The 21,517-nt window shown below is 36.7% G+C and overlaps 1 protein-coding gene across 2 annotated transcripts in view; it reads left to right on the plus strand.

Annotated features, from left to right (window-relative positions):
• The window catches only part of LOC137071539 (ras-specific guanine nucleotide-releasing factor RalGPS1), a 170,741-nt gene that overhangs the window by 64,920 nt on the left and 84,304 nt on the right, over window positions 1–21,517 (plus strand). For both annotated transcript variants that reach the window (XM_067439646.1, XM_067439647.1), the window contains exon 8: window positions 18,581–18,707. In XM_067439646.1, coding sequence (XP_067295747.1) covers window positions 18,581–18,707 — 127 coding nt within the window. The remainder of the gene's footprint in view (window positions 1–18,580; window positions 18,708–21,517) is intronic.

Consider the following 21,517-nt stretch of genomic DNA (forward strand, 5'->3'; position numbering starts at 1 on the left):
TTATTTATTTATTTCTGCTTAATTTCATTTAAAAAAATAGTTTGTAATAGTCTTCTAGTCTTGTTGGCTCATACCGTGGCTGTTTTTGGAGTGATTTGAGCAGGCCGTATAACATATTAAACTGTCTTGTAACTTCTCACACACTATTTGTGCTACATGAATTATACCTCAACAATACACAATGGTGAATTTCGGCAAGCATTGCTGAAGAAAACAGGAAAGTATTTTATGGTTATAGCTAACAAACTTTATGGCCCATCTGCAGGTATGAGCTGATGTGATTGGCTGTACTGTATTGAAAGCGGCCCAGGTCTAATTGGCCATGAGAGACCAGTAGCGCTGGTTTTATTCTGGTCTTTCCTCACACCTGCTGTCTCAGCCAGAGATCTGCGGATGGGTTTGCCAGCTCCTGCACACATTTTCCTGCTCCGTCACCCCGTCATGGCACCATATAGAGCAGAACAGGAGCTTTCTCAGTGGCTTTGCTCGCAGAAGGGTCACTTCAATTCCTACTGTTGAAATTGAAAAGTAATAGCAAACACAGCAGGAAGATTATACCGTGTTCTCTAGTAGGATTAGCCTGGCGTTTCAGAGCTTTTCAGCAGACGTCAACAGCTGGCACTGAGAAAATTGATTTAAATCACAGATTGAGAAAATATTGGCTAATATTGGATGTTAGGCGTGCTGAAACCACCCGAAACATGGTATATCCGCTTTCAACACCCTAAAGGCCAGAACTGCCGCTGGCTAGAGCATTTCCAAAACCATGATTTAGATGAGCTACGACTTTTACCAGAAGAAACTCTGCTAGCTGCATTACAGGCTTCGTTGATGGGGAAGGTCAGAGACGGTGGACCTTATTTTTATTTATCTATTATTGCATGCAAGAGACTCTCAGATATACAGATGTCCCACAGTTCATCTTGGGCTTTGGTCAATGAATGCTTCTCCTCAAACGGCCCAATGATTTCCTGGCGGACACGCTGTGATTGTGATTTTCAAAGTTGTAAATAAATCAAAGATTAGTCTTGACAAGAAAACAGTCTTTGTACTTCTAAATCACACGTATTATTCAGTGTGTTACTTGTCTTTTTTGTGATTGTTTGTGAAATTTACTATCATTTTCTGAGTGAAAATTGTTTCAAAGTAAGTCCTATACCAATTTTTTTCAGTGTTTTCAGTTTAAAGTCACATGTGTTTAGTTGAGCAACATGCAATATGTAGTAAGGCTGCAATAACGATTATTTTAATAATCAACTAATTTGTAGATAAAAAAAAAAAAATCTCAAATTTTTCATCTGATTTATATATTTATATATATATATATGTGTGTGTGTGTATGTAATATATATATAAATATATATGTGTATGTAATATATATAATATATAATAATCTGTAATATATATATAATATATAATATAATATTAATCAGATGAAAAAAAATCCTTTTTTTTTTTTTTTTAGAAATAATATTGTCTTCCAAACACTGTGCAGTTTGAATGCAGGAACACTAATATAGTGAGTGTATCAATAGATATGTTTCCTTCTATATATTTTTATACTCATTTTGGGATATTGCATAAAAAAGCTCATAAATTCTAAAAATGTGCAAAAAAAATTTATGAATTGAGGCAGAGAATGTTTTACTCAATAAGAAGCATAAAATACAATGGAAACACGTTTACCAAATAAATCCCTCAACGCGCAGCAAGAAACTCATGAGTCTGCGCCTCAACAGAGGATGTGATTGGTTAACTGGACTAACCAGTAAACCAATCGAATCACGGCATCTCAAATGTTGATTTGGCCTGAGCTAAAGTCTGCCATCAGAATGATTTAGTCGAGTTCCCTCCAGAAGCGTCTCACATGAAAGCGTTCCCAAACACCAGCATCCCAACGCAACAGAACATGGCAGCGTTTATTGAGTTTCATCTGCCACTCTGAGACGCAAGCTTTTTATGATGGAGGAAAAAAGAGCCACTGTTGCTTCCATTTTCCAACTCCCATTTATATTACAGATTTTTTGTGCCAATTTCCCAGGAAGTGTCGATTTTGTTTTCTTGAGCAAATTCTGATTCATTTGCAGATTTTTTTATGCCATATTTTGCCATTTTAAGTTCACTTACCTTTGGATGGAAACATAGCAAAACGAAAGAATATTTAAACTGATTGCTTATCATGTAAAAGTAGAAGTTAAAATCACTAAATTAAAAATGCTAAAAAGCACAGACCTAATGTTAACGGGTCGAGCCACTGCATTAAACGGCACATGCGTTTGTCAAAGCACAACTATATGCTTTTGTTTGAAGCGATTAATATGACACATTCCCATGTTGTGCACTTTTCCTGCAGGAGCTCACTCTGTGTCCTCCACTGTTTTCCAGATTTTTGTCTGGGAAAATGCATAATTCTCTGCTGTAAAATGACCTGATGCAGACGAGAATAAACAATAATCCAATAGTAATGTGTTGATGCTGTTACAGAGTTAGATGAAAATGAAATGAAAATTATACCATCATTTACACAACCTCAAGTCATCCTACTGTAGGTGTATATGATTTACTTCTTTCAGCCAAACACAATAAGATATATATATCTCCTGGATCTTCTAAGCTTAATAATGAGATTTTGAAACCCAAAAAAGTGCATAATAATCTATACAGCTCTAGGGGGTTAATAAAGGCCTTCTGAAGCGAAGCCGTTTTTGGACTGTTGGGTGTTGAATGCTTGAATCTGATTGGCTGATGAGCGTTCAAAGGTATGCACTTATTTGAACAAAAATGCAGTAAAGTAGTTCCAGCAGGTCTTGACCGCATTACAGTTCCATATCGCTCTGCCAAATGACAATAGGATAAAAACATTTCCACAAAATTAAACACATACTTTTAATTTTGTACAAACCACACATACTCCTGCTCTCTCTGCTCTCTTTCTCTCACACACACACAGACATACACACACACACACACTACAGACATACATTTGCACAGAAACGTGTTGTCAGCATGGCTCTGATAATATCAGTAAAATAGTTTAGCAACTTAAAAGTTACATGACATTTCTCACTAGCGATGTCATAAAAGCCCTGTTCTTACCGTTTTATATTAGTAGACAAGAGATGCACAGAAAGACACACAGATTATGCATGCATAAGAAATTAGTCCTACACACAAGGACTAGTTTTAAAGACAAAAACCTGACAAATGTCTTAATACACCATAACAAAGTTTTGAGGTGTTGTAACCGTAGTATAAGATGAAAAATTGACTCCAAGATGTTGAATTATTAGAAAAATAATGCTCACCTGAAGTGTGACTGCCACTCTGCTTCATTACCCACTCGGGTGTGGATTATTTTTCTAATAATATTCAACAGCCCATCGTCAGTGGTTCCTTATGTAAGGCTGGAAAAAAACTAGCCAATGCCGTAATGTCTGATTGTGAAACGAGGACTCTCAGATCAGCATCTGAACTCACTCATGCATCTAGCCTCCCCATCCGAGACAACTTCACACGGAGTGAATCATCTAAGAATGACTTTAATTTACACGCCTTTCCTTTCACCTGCCTCTTCCCCTTATCCCTTCTACAGAATTCACCCAAAATCTTTATGGTTTAATGTGAATTATCATTATACAGTATTATACATGTTTGATATCGTTTGAAATGACTCAGTGGTACAAATGTCTCATCCCCACAGAAGTTAACCAAAAGATAATAAAGGTTTTAAGAGTTTAGAGATATTTTGCTTAAAGTGTGGTGAGCGTGTGTCCGGCCAAATGTTCTCTAGCTCCTGCCGTCAATACTGGCCTATGGGGCAGTGATTAATGGAAAATATCCCCACTGGTTTCTGTCTTGGTCTGGGTATTTAGGATGATGTTGCAAAGAGGTCGGGCTGGAATCTTTATATAGGTCAGCCCGTAACGTTGAGTGTCTCCAGATACTCAGCGTTATGTAATTTTCAGAAGTCAGGTATCCATATTTTATTTTGTACTTCAGAGCATTTGATGTTGTGTATGGATTATCTTTGAATTGATTTATGGAATTCGCATGATGCATTGACCTGACTAATAATAAATTGTTTCACTGACTTATTCTGACTCGCTTTGGAATTATTAACTATCTTTAGTAGATTATGAATGGTTATAATTTCAACAAACAGAATAATTAAATGGTTAACTATTAAATATAAATGACCAAATAACCAATTGGGATTCTAACCCAAAATCAAGATTATGATAAAATGAAGTCAGATAAAGATAAATTGGAATAAAATCATTTTGCCCTACTGAAAATACCGAATGCACAGTGGCCTTTACCCGTGGATCGTTAGCCTACATTGGAACGATTTTATCGGGCCTTACACTTACATAAACTATAATCACAGGCTTCCAGTACGGCCATTCACCAGCCAAGTTCTGGCAGAAGAGTGACCTCTGGATGTAGGAGTATTGTAAACTCAGGTGAGATTAGAGATTAGACGCTAAACGACAAACTCAAGCTCCTCCACATTTCTGATTCACAGTGTTTTGCTTTTGTTGCTCTCTCCTCTGTGATTCCACGTTCACCCATACGTCGGCTCAGAGCTCACTCTTCCACCAGAACTCGGTTTGTGTATTGCCACTACTAGAAATCAGTGATTTATAGTTTAAAAAGTAATAATTATGGATATTTTTCTTACAAAAAGGCATTGCTTCACTTCAGAAGGCCTTTATTAAACCCCTGGACCCGTCTGGATTACTTTTATGATGGATGGATGCACTTTTTGGGGCTTTAAAATCGAAGCTTTAAATCAATCAGTTAACTTTATTTATATAGCGCTTTTACAATGCCGATTGTTTCAAAGCAGCTTCACAGTGTTAAACAGGACAATATTGCAACAAAATTTTATTTGGCTGTAAAGTCATTCTGGAGAAAACGGTTATGTTATCAGCTTATTTTAATTTATCATATAGCGACAATGTTGGCAGATCAGTATTATAGTTTATAGAATTAAATAAGACCTAATTAGTTCATTTTATTTGTATATTTAGTTGAATATCTTCATAATTCATCACAATTTTAGTGTATCATTCACTCCCTAATGATAAGTATACTAGATCATAACTCATCATAACTTAGATCATAATTTTAGCGTGTCAGTCACTCCCATTATAAAGCTTAGAGAGCCAGGATATTATTGATTTATAACTCTAATTTTGTTTGGCTGAAAGAAGAAATTCATATACACCTAGGATGGCTTGAGGATGATAATTCTCACTTTTGGGTGGACTAACACTTTAGATTTACTGTTCAACGGTTGAAGCGTGTGTTGAATTGTGTCATGGAATTGTGTCTCATTGAAATGCTTGTTGCTGCATTTATAGAGCATAGATTTGTTTCCAGTTTAAAGTTACTCCCATGATTAGCGCAAAGTGGGTATAGGGAAAACGTGGCTAAAGAATACGAGTGGACTGAGAACTGTCAGAACTCAATGAGGAGGAGGTCTGACCACCGGACATCTGTCTGACAGTTCAGGACAACAGCCTGGAGTTAAGTGTCAGACGAAGGCGCTAAAATCTGAGCTGTTGTCCACAAACAAACCACATTCTCACAGATGGGTCCACGTTTTGTCCAGATGAGAGCGTAAGAGCAGTGCAGGATGAAGACTAACATCAATCATCATTTATACTGGTCTTAAATAATCTGTTTGTTACTCTTTACATATGTTTCCAACAGGGTTGTGAAGCATTCAGAATTAAAATGAGAAATGAGTTCATAGATCCTGAATTTGAGGTCTGGAGTCTTGGAAAATGTTGAAATGGCCTTGAAGTTGGAAAGTTTATAGGCTTTGAAAAATGATAGATTTTTATATTTCATCATATTTAATACATTTTCAAGGTTAAACAACACTTGGTATTGCATCTAAAATTCGGTTGCATGGGTTTTAACATTCTTTCTAAAGATGTAATGACAAATAGAGACTTATTAATGTATTATAACTGGTAACAATTATTCATGAGACCATACAATGCATTATAAGGTGCATTACATGACATAATCAATGCATTCCAAATACTTATGTAGTAATAATGCATTATATAACTGTGTCAATTAAATTGTAACCAGACACTTAATTTCCCAGAATGCATCACCTGTGCAATTCCCCTTACAGTTGTTCTAGTTCAGATTACAATACTCTGTTTTTTAACTAATTCTCTTCAAATTCACAGACTTTAATCTTGCACAACCCTGGTTTCCCAGCAGAAAGCTTATCTTGCGTCTAATCTTATAATTTAATCAATAGTTTCTTCGACCTGAAAGTGCTTTGGCTTTTTAATTGACAGAATAACAAAGTTATTAAGACGTTTCATTGACTGTTAATCCATCTGACAGTGTTTCCACTGATCGTTTCGTGTGTGTGACGGTGGAATAAAAGTCTTTTCTGCCAGGATTCCTCATGTCAGTTCTTAAGGTTTTATGATCACGGTGGAAACGGGCATCTGTGAGGCATGTCATGACATAACGCATTTGTTCTAGATGGTTAAATAAAAACGCTTGCAAGAAGTCATTCTCAATTGCTTTTAATATCCTGATATTTGGACACATTGGACGAATGTGGTTAAATCTCACGAAAGCTGTCCTGAAATGTTCCAGGCATATTTCAGCCCAGAAACACAAGAAATAAAAGTTATATTTTGCAGAAGAAAGATGAAAACGGTTCTTTCATCAAGGATTATCATGCCAAGATTAGATAATCTCTGTGCTGAGCTGAAACATGTGCACGGTTCACTTTATTAATGTACACATTTGCATCATTTCAAAAAAGTTTACAGCGTTTCACCAGAATTCTGCCAAAATAAAAGCTTGAATTAAACTTTTGAAATGGAACGATTATAGCTATTAGTATTATAACTTGTAGGCCGTGTTGGGTGTGATTAGTTACTAAGTAATTAGTTACTGTAATTTAATTACTTTTCCCTTTTAAAAGTAAAGTAAGGGATTACACTTAGTTTTTGTGTAATTTAATTACAGTTACTTTTTATGTAATTGAACTAAATGCTGTGTATAAACTATTAAAAAAATGTAAATCAAAAGTATACATAATACAACAGTGGAATTAATATCAAAACTTGTTTTTTTTTTAATAAAATGCATTTTTTTCCTATCCTTTTCACTTGTAAAACTTTGGTCAGTTAATAAGAATAATTGATGTAGTTTTATATTTTGTATTTGAACTCATTAAAAGAGCCATTTTATGTTTATCCTTGAATCACTTAACTAGTACATGTTGATAAAGGATTTAGAAAGTAATTAGTAATAAGTAATTAAATACTTATTGGAGAGAGTAATTTGTACAGTAATCTAATTACACTAATGATGATGTAATTAGCATCTAGTAATTAATTACTTTTTTAGAGTAACTTACCCAACACTGCTTGTAGGTAACAAAAATAAAATATTTTAATATTATGTTTTCTTTTATTTTTTAATTGTAATTTGTATTTGTGTATATTTGTAATTAATTATAAAATAATTCATTATTATTGTCATTATCATCGTCATAATTGTTAGTTTGATTGGCTTCCTAAAAACCAGTGTCAATAATGTGGACTGAAATATTACAAAACTAAAACAAGGTTAGAGTCCACTTTAAAGTCCCGCTACAGAGTGAATATTCAAAACACAATATGTGACAAAATAATATATGTCACGCAGCCATATATATAAATAATAATTTATAATAAGACACTTACTTAAAAAAAGATGGTAACACTTTAGAATAATGGTCATTAGCTAACATTAGTTAATGTATTAACTAAGATGAACTAACTATGAGCAGTATGTGTGTTACTGTATTAGTTCATCTTTGTAAACGGTAGTTAATAAAAATACAGCTGTTCATGTTAGTTCACGGTGCATTAATGTTAACAAGATATTAATAACGCATTAGTAAATGTTGAAATGAACATAATCAAAGATTAATAAATGCTTTATAAGTGCAGTTCATTATTAGTTCATGTTAACTTATGTAGTTAACTTATGTTAATTAATGACCATTATTCTACAGTGTTACCGAAAAGATTCAATATTAGATTTTTTTACTTGCATGTGTTTTTGTGAGCATTAACCAACATCAGCGAACTGTGAATATGCAAATGTTTTGTTAAATATTGTAATATTAATGTAAAATCTCAGGTGATTCTCTTCAAGTAAATATTAATATTATACAAAAACAGTTTAGGAACTCATGCACTAATGAGTAATGAGACGCGTCCAGTTTCTTATTTGTTTTCTTATTTTCCTTTTAATTTTGGAGTGAAATATTATATGGCTCTTTTATTGACCGGTTTCCTGTGAGGTTGTGGTGAAAAATTAATTTGTACTATTTTTAGCTGATTTTTAAAATGCCAAAATAGTGATGTAATCTGATATTGAAATAGATAGATGATATATAATAGCTCAATATATGAAATATTTTAGATCATGTTGTTCTTTAAGTTTTTGCTGTACAGCAAAATACACCGTTTCAAGCTCAAAATCAGATGTACGTTTTTCATTGTTTCTGTTCTTTTAGTTTGTGGTTGCATGTGTTTAAATGATCTGTCTCTTTTTTCCAGTATGTTCGTAGTTCATGTAAGCATATCTAAGGGCTCCAAGCTGTGTGTGTGTGTGTGTGTGTGTGTGTGTGTGTGTGTGTGTGTGTGTGTGTGTGTGTGTGTGTGTGTGTGTGTGTGTGTGTGTGTGTGTGTGCGCTTGCATGCACGCCGGTGTTTCCTATAGGTCTCAACCACTTCCTCTTCCATTACAGTCCATCCGTACTCACAGAGGGGATCAGAATCCATTCCTTCCCCAGCTCACGCAGATTCATCCGTCACATTTTCCATCTCAGTGAAATCTGCAGCTCCCACAAACGTGAAACATGACACACTGTCTTCCTAAACGTCTTATCCCGCTGCCAACTATAACACCAAGATGCTGACTGTCCTAATTTCATATCCCATTCCTCATATCCCATTCCATATTCCATTATATCGGGTCATTGTAAAGTTTCCATGCTGGTGGAGTTGAGTTCTCGTGTCTTTATAGTTTTGGTCCTTACTGAGCTTAATCTGAAATGTTCCTACGTATCCACTAAAAGAATATCTGTCTGCGTGCATGTTCGGAAAGGGTTGTGTCTGTGTGGAGTGATATATATTAGCAGGCTGTCTGCACTGTCTGAACATCAACTAAAGGAAACTTCCTAATGCGTAATATCCTTTTCCATCAATCCCACTGTGCCTTTCAGTGTCCATGTAATTGACATGTCCAGCTCGCAGGTGAAGACTTTAACTTATATTGCAGTACTTAATTAATAATTTAGTGGCTCAAACATCTCTATTACTAATGCTACACTTAAAGGGTTAGTTCATTCAAAAAGGCAGCGCTGCATTTGAACCGATTTGAACGCAGAAATGACGGGAAGCTTCACGACACGCTTCAGTCGCGTCGCAAAATTGGATCTCCATGGTCATTGCTGTCAGGACTTCACCAAATCAACAGTTACCAAAGAAGTGTGTTTTTGACGGAGTGGTCCCAGCGATAATGGGTTGGTCCTGCTTTGGAAACAGGCAGTGAGTAAAACTGCTTCAAATGTCTGTGTTGTTGGCTATCGTCGCGTGAGTAAACATCAGCAAACAACACGATGGTGTATAACATATGTATGTTAGTTAATATATCAATGGAGCATGCGATCTATGGTGAGTGTTTAAATACATTTGTTTATCTGACCACTATAGGTGTCTAGGGGTGTCCATGGTTAACCATTAAAAATTGCGTAACCGAGTGAAACATTTTGCTCGGTTAAGTGGCGTCAATGACGTGCTTTGAATTTAGTTGTAATATATTTTTGCACCACTAGAGACCGCTAGAGCGCTCCCAGTCATTTGTAATATCCACAAGAAGAAGTCATGACCAGCTTAGTTTCTAACATGAAGCGCGCAATGAAAAGTAGAGCGTGGGAGCACTTTAAAATTGAGAGTGACGGGGCTAAATGTAAGTATTGCAATGCAGTGCTTACCGCATTTTTCAGGCTTTAAGTCGCTCCGGAGTATGAGTCGCATCAGTCAGAAAATGCGTCATGAAGAGGAAAATAACATAAGTCGCACTGGACGCATTAGGGCAGAAGCAGAGCGGGAGCCGCGCGCGCTGTGCATAACGGAGCAGAAGAAAGAAAGTGAGAAACTTGTAAGGGACTGGCGAAAAGCAGACGTTACTTTAACTGTAATGAAGAAAACAAAAGCTAATCGCGGACTGAAAGCAAGATGGCCAGAGCTGAAGGGACGAGTCCACAGATGCTTGAACTCTCTGCCAGGAGAGGCTCAGCCGCGCGAGTCAAACGCTGTGTCAATCGTTCTCGGCTGCATATTTTACTACATGCCCTGATCATGCAGGCGCCCTCGCGGCCTGCAGAGCATCTCATCCTAATTTAACGAAACTCAGCGTAGGCCTCACATACATGAATATATCTTAAGAAAGCTTGAAATGTCTTTTAACAATTAAAAACAAAAAGAAATAGGCTACTCTCTGATTATGTAATCCATTATGTGCATTTCTCTCTATTAGACATGTGCCGATTTTCGATAATGCGATTTATCACGATAATGAATATGCACGATATTGTTATCGTGGGCACTTTTAAATATCGTAAATAATAATTTATTAACAATTTATAATTTTTTTTATAATGCACTCAAGAATACTTTGCCCATCAACCGTATAAATGCTCAACACCGCTGTATTCTGCGTCAAAGGGACACGCGCTCAGATATAAACAAGCCCAACGTATGGCGTTTAAATGAAGTCAAAAGTCGCGCGCACGAAAACCACGAGCACGCGAATAAACCCAAGCGCGCAAAACAGACCCACGAGAGGAAAATAGCAACGCGAGAGCGCATCAGTGCACCCGCGAGAGCGCATCTGTGCAGCCGCGAGAGCGCATCTGTGCAGCCGCGAGCGCATTTATTCACCGCGAGCGCGCGAAACAGTATTTAGGGGCGGAAATGAATACTAGCGCAAGCCCCTGCTGCCTAGCGCGCACAACTGCAAATGAGCGCTCGCGTGACTACTCAACACTCGCTCGCTCCTCGAGTTGACTTTTGACACTTTGAGGGCGGGGCAATGGCTTTTGTCTTCCCACCTGTGATTGGTCATTTGTTTAATCAGTTTTACTCTTGTTTAAACATGTAGCAGGACTAGGACAAGGCACGTTTTAAGGAACCATTATGTCGGACCCTGAGTAGGTAATTTATTTTTTAAGTCTTTGTGTTTCGAGTGCAATATATTCAATATATGAAATTGTATTGTACAATTTCGAAGGTATTTTGTTTACAATCATCTTGAATAGTTTGTATAGGACCTTAACACCAAAAAAGATAAGCTAATTTAAGATAAAGCTGACTAACCCATAAATGTAGGATGTTAAAGGTTAGTTTTGACCTACATTGACAACATACAGTAAATAAATCATCGCTGAGTAGCATTTCTAGCTACTTAACAAAGCTAGTATGCTAATGTACTAAACAAAGCAGCGTAAATGCAATCTTTGTAATTTATTCAAACCACAGCACCGACCCCTATTGCTATTATCGTAATGCCGTTTATAAAATGATTAGAACACATTACAAACGGCATCAGTGAAACTTAAGGGTTATATCACTGAAAGCGTTTTTCTGCTGATGGTCTATGTGACCCTGTAAAAAGTGTAAAACAAAAAAAAGTGACATTTTGATGTTTTCTGTCATCCTATATGCAAACAATTAAGAAAATTATTTTGATAGATGTACTACTAAGACCATGTTTGAAATAGGGAAATTAGTAAGTAAAATCAAACTTTGATGCTCATTATCTATTTTTTTTTCATACTTTCCTGGACTCAAAGGATGAGTAGAGATAATGTAACCCTTTCAACTTTTGAAGTGTGTTTATCACAAAAGTGACATGGTATCTTAACATCTCATTAATTATTCTTTGTTCTGTCAATAGCTAAGACACCACTTTTTGGAAAATCTTTTACACAAGTTGCAACAGGCCTTCAGCACAATACCACTGGATTTAGATTATCTGGAGTTTCTGTGTCGTCAGGAGCTGTATATTCTGGAGGCCCTGTCCAGTCACATACAAGTACCCCCTGCTATCATTTACATTTACATTTAATCATTTAGCAGACGCTTTTATCCAAAGCGACTTACAAAAAAGGGGAGAGTAATAGAAGCAACGAAACAGACAAGGCCAACAACCTGTAAGAGCTGTAAGAAATCTCAATTAATTAGCACAGTACAATTTTTTTTTTTTTTATAGACATGTACAACAAAAACTCACGTACGCAAAATACAAAACACTGGGTTTTGATAGCTATGATAACAACCCATTAGGACTAAGGCTGTTGCCCCAGCTGTTGTCGTTAATGCAGATTCAGTGGCCCAATGGGTGGTATCACCCAGGCTTTGCAAGAGCTCTTTGACCTTATACGGGCACAAGCGGAACATCCAGCACCATGTGTCAGATAAATAAATCACAAAGATTGCATTTACGCTGCTTTGTTTATACATTAGCATACTAGCTTTGTTAAGTAGCTAGAAATGCTACTCAGCGATGATTTATTTACTGTATGTTGTCAATGTAGGTCAAAACTAACCTTTAACATCCTACATTTATGGGTTAGTCAGCTTTATCTTAAATTAGCTTATCTTTTTTGGTGTTAAGGTCCTATACAAACTATTCAAGATGATTGTAAACAAAATACCTTCGAAATTGTACAATACAATTTCATATATTGAATATATTGCACTCGAAACACAAAGACTTAAAAAATAAATTACCTACTCAGGGTCCGACATAATGGTTCCTTAAAACGTGCCTTGTCCTAGTCCTGCTACATGTTTAAACAAGAGTAAAACTGATTAAACAAATGACCAATCACAGGTGGGAAGACAAAAGTCATTGCCCCGCCCTCAAAGTGTCAAAAGTCAACTCGAGGAGCGAGCGAGTGTTGAGTAGTCACGCGAGCGCTCATTTGCAGTTGTGCGCGCTAGGCAGCAGGGGCTTGCGCTAGTATTCATTTCCGCCCCTAAATACTGTTTCGCGCGCTCGCGGTGTACAAATGCGCGCTCGCGGTGTACAAATGCGCTCGCGGCTGCACAGATGCGCTCTCGCGGGTGCGCTGATACGCTCTCGCGTTGCTATTTTCCTCTCGTGGGTCTGTTTTGCGCGCTTGGGTTTATTCGCGTGCTCGTGGTTTTCGTGCGCGCGACTTTTGACTTCATTTAAACGCCATACCAACGTGTGTCTGCACATGACTGAACCGGTGAAGGAGACGCGCTGCTGAAGTGCCGCTCAGTGACAGCAGAGGGCGCTGATGAACTGCAGAATGCAGCCGGTTACCCCGGAAACCAGCAAACAAACAAAAAAACGCGTGTAGTTTAGTTTTTAAAACAGCCATTCGTTTTTGTAATCTCAATGTTGTTCATCACAGCACCAAATACTTAATACTTAAAGACTAAATGGGCTATTTATTTTCAAATTTAAACATTTTTATGTTTTAATCTGGACCACAACCCTAATAATTAGAACTGTTCTAATTATTTGTTATTTGTTCAGTATAACTTTGAGATACGACTTATAGTTAACATGTTAATTTATTATTACCAAACTGACAATGAAAAATACTTATAAAGAATTAATCATTCTATGTTAATTTCTTAGTTACTTTTTAATAACATTAAAATCAAAATCAAAATAACTTTTAATGGACCTAAGATAAAACTAACAATGATCAGTATTTCTTAACTAACATTAACAAAAACATTATGGCCTACTTTCCTTACCAAATGTAGCTGTTGCTCAATCTTAGTTAATGCATTAACTAATGAGCCCTTATTGTAATTTGTAAGCCTACCTGTTGTTCTTTATAGCCTAATTCTTTTTCACTTTAATCTGTTTGAAAATTTTACTTTTACAGCTCTGAAAAAAATCAAGAGACCACATAACATTGATTTCTCAATAAGGGGTCTCTTAATTTTTTTCCAGAGCTTGTATATATTTTTGGTGCATTATTGTATTTAAACATTCAGTTATTTTTGTTCTTACAAAAATAGTTCTTAAAGCTGTTATGCTATGGCAACACTTTTTTTTGCAACTTATTTAAATATCGTGATAATATCGTATATCGTGATAAAACGTCATCAATTAATCGCAGCATGAAAAATTGATATCGGCACATGCCTACTCTCTATAGGGGCGTTCACTACGGAGATGGCGGTCGTCAAATTAATAAACTAAAAATAATAACCCTGACGCACACTATGGTTAACCGAGTATTAACCGCTAAGGGCCTCGGTTAATGAAAAACTTGAAAACGTGCAGCCCTATAGGTGTGAGTTTGTTTATTGTAAAACCACCCAAACATATACCTAGCGTTCTCACAAAGCGTGCTTCGTCATTCAAATGCTCTAACGGTTACTCCATTGTTGTTCTATGTATAACGTTACACTAGTCTGACGTGCAAAACCGTTTTGCTTGCTACTGCTAAGGTTTGGTCGCATACAATAGTCCATAAACCGAATCATGTCCTCATAAACTGTGAGTAAACACACACAAATGTTGACAGGCCACTAAATACAGTACATACCACAGAGACGGACGTCCTGCTGTTGCTGTTTCTCCTGTTCAATTTATTTCAGCCTCCGAATGATTCTGGATCATATCTGTATTAGTTGAATCTGATTTAGGGTAGTGTTTTCTTCTCCACGCTTGAGGACGTCACCGCTTTGTGTGCACTCATCATTCTTTAGCTCCGCCCACAGGATACGCCTCCAGCCGCTCGTTTTTTTCCGGAAAGACTCGGTACAGTCCATATTTCTTTTATAAATATAATAAAACTAAAGACTTTTCGGAGATATGAAGGATGCAATACTACTCTATAGGTACTCAAGATTGACATGAGATTGAGTGTTTCAACCCTTTAATCTGTAATGATCAAAATTGTTCTAGACTTCACGCTACGATAAATTGGCTTGTAAAAATGTTTACCATATGTTCAGTGGCTATATTTACATCTAATATGGCATGCCTTCTTTATTATTAGGCTTTGTAATGTATGTAACACTACCCTTTGAAAGTTTGAGGTCAGCAAGATTTGTATTTATTTATTAATACTTTTCAGCAAGGAAGCATTACATTGGTCAAAAGTGACCGTAAAGGCAAGTTTTTGATTGAAAATAAAAGGTTGAACTTTATATCAATCTAAGAATCCTAAAAAAAAAACAGTTCCACAAAAATATGAAGCAGCACAGCTTTTTTCGACATTGATAATAATCATATTTATCGAGCAGCAAGTCATCATATCATAATTATTTCTGAAGGATCATATGACACTGAAGACTAGAGTAATGATGCTAAAAATTCAGCTTTAAACAGGAATAAATTCAATTTGTACATATATTCAATCAGAAAGTGTCTATTTTAAATTGTAATAATATTTCACAATATTACTGATTTGACAGTATTTTTGATCACATAAATTCAGCCTTGGCGAGCAGAAGAGACTTATTTTATTTCCAGTCTCTCTGAAAAGCCAGCGTCGATCTGTGTCTTGTTTAGAAATGAGTCAGCAGAAAAATGCAGCGCACAAACAAACAGTGTCTTACTGATGCGAGATGTTAAAAATAAAGTTCATCCACATATTCTTAATGATGGGATCACAAGGACGACAAATCCACAGCGAGTTGTTTTGGAGTTTCGAGCCTGAATGCACCACATCTCCATGTTTTCTGCAATAGTCAGTGGAATTTCAAATGTGTCTATTTCTTCCCATCATGAGCTATTTACCGCTGCAAATGTACAAGCGTTTAGCATTGTCCCCTAGAGCCTCATAAACCAATGAGATCGCAGCTTCCATGAGCTCATGGCGTGACCAGCCGGAGTCGTTATTAATGAGGCACACGTATGGAGACGCGGCCTCTCCGTCTCATGAGTTTTGCACCATATGCCCGCTCTGGCTTTGGAGATGTTGGTTGTATTTTGGAACAAGCTGGGTGGGCAAAGGTACAGTATAAACTATTAAACCCTTCTGGGGAAAACAGGACGGACTGTTGAGGATAGATGATGTTTTGCAATCGTTAGATTAGGTTTTCAGTGTTTTCTTCACGGATCCTTTAGATGTTGTTGTACTTGCAGAGTGAAGAAATGCCATGTTTCTCACTGTCATTTCATTCATCATCACTGGTAACACTTTACAATAAGGTCTCACTTGTAAACATTATAGTCCATTAGCTAACCTAAACTAATGATGGACATTATATTTTTACAGCATTTATTATCTTAGTAAAAATAGAATTGTTTTATTTTTTGTACGTTAGGTCAAAGAGCATTAAATAATGTTAACAAATACAACTTTTGATTTGAAAAATGTATTAGTAAATGGTGAAATTAACATTGATTAAGAACTGTTCATTGCTGGTTCATGTTTACTAATGCAGTTAACTGATTTAACAGGTAACCAAATAAAACCTTGAAGGCAAATCTGATCATTTGTGTTCACATACTTCAGTGTTAAAAAATAAGCTTTCCAAAAAATGCCATAGAAGAACCATGTTTGGTTCCCCAAAGAACCTTTCAGTTAAAAGAAAGATTTTTTTCTTAGGGTGTGTTCACACTTTTAGTTCTGGTCCGCTTAGCGTTCACTTTGGCATTTTATCACCGAACCTAAAGGCACAGGGATATGGTCACAACTGGATTGTTCAGCTTGTATTACATATAATTTGTGTCGGAATTTATGGAACATTACGTCCCGGTTTTGGTTTGTTTATGTGTCTTTGGTTCGTGTTGCATTCATGTTTCATTCAAACCACACCAGAGTTGTTTTAGAAGCAGAGTGAGACCCACATTTTCAGTCTCAGTCCACTTGTTTGGTGCACACCAGGGTTCAGATGCAGCGTTCACACTCATTCAAATGAACCGCACTAACTGAGCAATCGCACATGGGCTTGTTTTAATGCAACCAAACATGCCAATGTGTGAACACAACCTTAGTGTGAAGAATATTTAAAAAATCTTAAGAACCTTTTTCACTAATAAATAGCCTTGGAATGGAAAGTTGGACCCAACCATGCCACTAAAGAACCTTTATTTTTAAGGGTGTTGTGTAGAGTTTAGCTTTGAAACTTTATATTCTCCTCAGTTTGATTCAGATTTACCACACAAATAATTCTGTGGTCCTGGTAAACCTTAGGTTATGAGGTTACACATACGGTGATATCCAAAATCTTTTGGTCCCCATGAGGAAAACGGTTTATAAATGAGACCATGTGATGTGTTTTGAAAATGTAAAAATGCAGAAATGATTGTGTGATGGTTAGGGTTAGCATAGAGCGATAGAAGAATAGAAGATGCAGATTGCACACTATAAGAATCATTGTGTCTGAAAAGTCCCCATTAACCATGAAAACACAACGTGTGTGTGTGTGTTTTCAGAGTGTGTAGCGCAGGTCAAACCCCGGGCATGACAGCTGTGAAGTCTAAAAGAAGCATCAGAAAACAGTTGGTCTGATAGTTTCTCTCCTCAGGTTGTCCGTCCTTTCGGGACGTTTGTTTGCATTTGCTCGTCATGTTGAGAAGATCCCCTTATGATCCACCAGCTGTGCTTATTCACTGGAAATATGTTTGAAATTGTGTTACGGTCAATTTAACCCATTTTGATTGTTGAACAGTTTGAGGCACTGGTTAAACTGTTTATTTCTTCTTGGATTGTGTGACTTTCTCGTTTAGGATCATAAATTTGCATGCAAAGTTTCAACACATAGATTTGTTTTGGAAAGGCTGCACAAATTTTGGTTACATCGATTGTGCTTGAGCTCAAATTGAGCCCCATTGGTTTCAGATATTTTACCAAGAATCAAGACTTTGGGAAAAAAGGCAAACATTTACTATAACTTGTCAAACATTAAAATATGAAATGCATTAGATTTTATTAAATTTACGACAATCAAAGACTCATCTTCTGAATCATCTATTTGAGTTTCACAGTAAAAAAAAAAAAAAATGATCTGAAATAATTTATCTCAGTTAATGAGATAATACGTTTTTCCCTCACAAGGTCAATTTGACCCTCACACAAAATGGAGAATCATAATTTTTAACACAAAGGCAGAGTTAAATCTGTTCGGCAGCCAATGCTGTTCTCAGTTAAATACTGACAACTCTTTTAGAGATCATTGTTCACTGAAAATGTATTGACTAAAGTTGAGCTACTATGAAAAAAAATGGTTTAGAATTTACTCTGAAACTCTTTTTACTTGGAAATTAAAAGTAAATATCTCAAATAAATCTTAAATGAGAAAACTTACTTAAAACGTACTTTATTTACATCAGTAACAATTAAAAATAGATTGGAATCCGTAGACTTCATATTTGCTGTGCTGAAAATGTCCTGTTGAATTCTATCTCTATCTCTATCTTCTATCTCATTAAACTTTTGTTAAGTAGCTTCTCAGTATGGTCTGTTTTGATAGAGTTTCAGACGAAAATCTAACAGAGTGCCACAACTTTCCTGTTTTTCCTTTAGCTGATCAATAGGAAGGACAAGGCCACGTTTGACAAGCTGGACTACCTGACCTCTAAAGAGCATAACTACGCCAGGATGAGAGAGTACATCCGCTCCCTAAAGATGGTACCCTGCATCCCCTACCTGGGTGAGTCCTTATCTCTCTTCTCTCTCTCTCTCTCTCTCAGGTGCTTTCACACTCGCTTCGATTGCCTGATCCGAAAACCCGAGGCGGATTGCTCTCACCTCCACCTGCCCTGCTGGATTTTGTTCTCATAATATTATTTGGGTCCAAACCACAGTGTGTTTCCATCATCAAAGCAGCAGCTGTTTTTGCTCAGTTTGCCCCTTTTGCTCAGTACCTACGGTGGCAAAATACATTGCTCACCTCACTTGTACATTTTGGGTTTTGAACCTTTGGTTTTGTTTTCAAAGCGTCAGCACATACCGACACCTGTGTCTATCTGACATGAATGTACTGCTAATGTTTTAAAGAGCGTTCTGCTGAAGGCGAGGCGAAATGAGATTCATTCTCTCTGCTTGCAGTCTGTCAGTCACGTTTGTCAGGGAAGTGAGGGTGAACACACACAAACACAGAGATTTGTGAACACACATTAGATTTTTTACTCACCAGACACTAGCTAGTGGTTTTCCAAAGTTAACAGCCACTCAACATTTTCACTGGCCACAAATTTAACATCAAAACCATCGTGGAAAACTACCATATAGATATTTTTTTAATATATTATCTCATAATTTGGCAGTAGGTAAATTAGGCCACTTTAAGACCTGACGCACGGATCCATTATACTGTTACACGTGTTTTTTTTCTCAACTGTTTACATTCACTTACAACATAACTGACTGTTTATATGAATACTCATCAAGACCGCCATTTTGACATTATTTTGTGTGTATTTGACTGTTTAAGCGCAATAAGCAGAGAAAAACAGCTCTGAGAAGGGCTTTATGTGTGTGCACTTTGGGTGTGAGCACAAAATCTGCAGGAATGAGTAAAATGATGTGCATTACGCGAAATCCCACGGCAAAATTCAAGCCCTGTAACACCAACAATATATTTATCCGGAGCAAATGAAGCGAGTGTGTGAGGGGAGGCAGGTTTGTGTATAACTCACTGTCGAGAGACTCACTGTTGTCTCTTCTGTGGAAAATGAGTATTGGAAGCATTTCAGATATTTCAGTATCTATATGTACTTCATTTATTATTTCGGATGCCTTTTAAAAAGGCTACAGTTGAAAAATGTATATTATGTATAAAAATTCAACCTGCCAAAGTGGCTAGTAGTGACTGCGTTACACGGCACTGGTGAAATACACCCGTATTTGATGGGTTGGAAGCATTAATGTATCTGCATGTACTTAATGTCAAGCCCTGGTCATCAATAGCTGTTCACTTCTGTGTAATATGATTGCGTTTATATTAGCAGCGAACTGAACCAGAGTTGAACCGTGAACCGTTCCTCAGTCCACCGTTTGCATGTGGACTCGGGTACGGTTCACAGGTTCAGAAAACAGCCTCCACGTCATCCAAACCACCCGAACTCTTGACGTCAATCCAACATTTTTAACATCTCGTTCTTGACCACGGGATCAGGGTTTGTCTGGTTAGTGCAGTACAGATCATGAGAGACACATGTGTTTTATCATCATCCTTGGAATTAATTTTCTCAGCATTTGAATATAAAACGCATCCTATTAATTTAGCATTTTTCAGTGTTCCCATGTTCTCTCGCATTAATGCGTGTCGAACCCCAGTGTTTGTGCTCTAGACTCTAACAGGGATCATGGGCATACGGTTCTCATTACCTCACAAATTCTCAGTAAGTCTGGAGACTCAACAATAAATTAATTCCAAACCTCTCTCCTGTTACAGCGATATCAGTGATCAGCGATGGTTGGAAACTGTCTCATATTCTTCAGTACTTAGTCATTTTCAACTGCTGGTCTGATTTAACTCAAACTGGGAGAAGATGGAGGGATGCCGTATGGCACATATTATATAGTCTGGGTTTGATTTGTAGAAATGTAAAGGTGCTATTTCTTCAGGATTGTCTGAAGTCATATTTTGATTTCTTGAGTGTACTGACTAAGAAATGTAAAAGTGTCATGTTTTTGCAGTATTGTTATTGGCATCACTTGTTGAAGTTGGTAGTTTTACATACTCAGTCCTTTGACTAAACATTATAAAAAAAGAATAAACATATTACGAAGCTCATTCTGGCCAAGAATGGTGAACGTAGACAGTAAGAGATTGTTTGTCTGGCATATACACATGGAAAAACACTGAAACAACATTGTTTCCTTGCCTTGCCTGTGTGCAGTATGTCTGTAGGAGTGTTGTTTGAGACTTTAAAGTTGTTTTTGGACTAAAAAGTGTTGCTTTTAGCATGTTTAGTGAAGATGGAAGATAGCAACAACCAAATTTGCATTAACATCCCCTAAATCCTGGACAGATTGAGCAGTTTGGTTGTAAAATAGTTAACTGTGGTCTGGTATGATTGATGTTCAGTGATGCCAAACAAAAACTATACAGGCTGTCTAGCACTTTCTGTCGATTCGCTGTTCGGCTTCGTTACTTTTGATATGAAAGCGGCACCTCATGAACTGATCATCTCTTCCTTTTTAATACCAGTTACAGTGTTAAATAAAAATGATTTTTTTTTCTGTACAAAGACAAACATAAATAGTGATGAAAGTAAAACTATTAAATGTCACAGATAACTGAGTAATCCACTCTTTTGTAGAGGGGTCAAAATGACTTTAGAAAGATAGCAGCATCATTATCATTATTTTAAACTGAGATTGGTCGGTCTCTAAGCAAAATATGTTTAGTTTAGCAACATTTGTTGCATTATATGAAAATTATGACCGTTCAAAAATGGGGGAAAGCGCTTCTTGTGTTTTTTTGCCTCAAATTTGCTTGCCTGTAACTCATTA

This window comes from Pseudorasbora parva, chromosome 3 (genome assembly GCF_024679245.1).
Source record: "Pseudorasbora parva isolate DD20220531a chromosome 3, ASM2467924v1, whole genome shotgun sequence".
Lineage (NCBI taxonomy): Eukaryota > Metazoa > Chordata > Actinopteri > Cypriniformes > Gobionidae > Pseudorasbora > Pseudorasbora parva.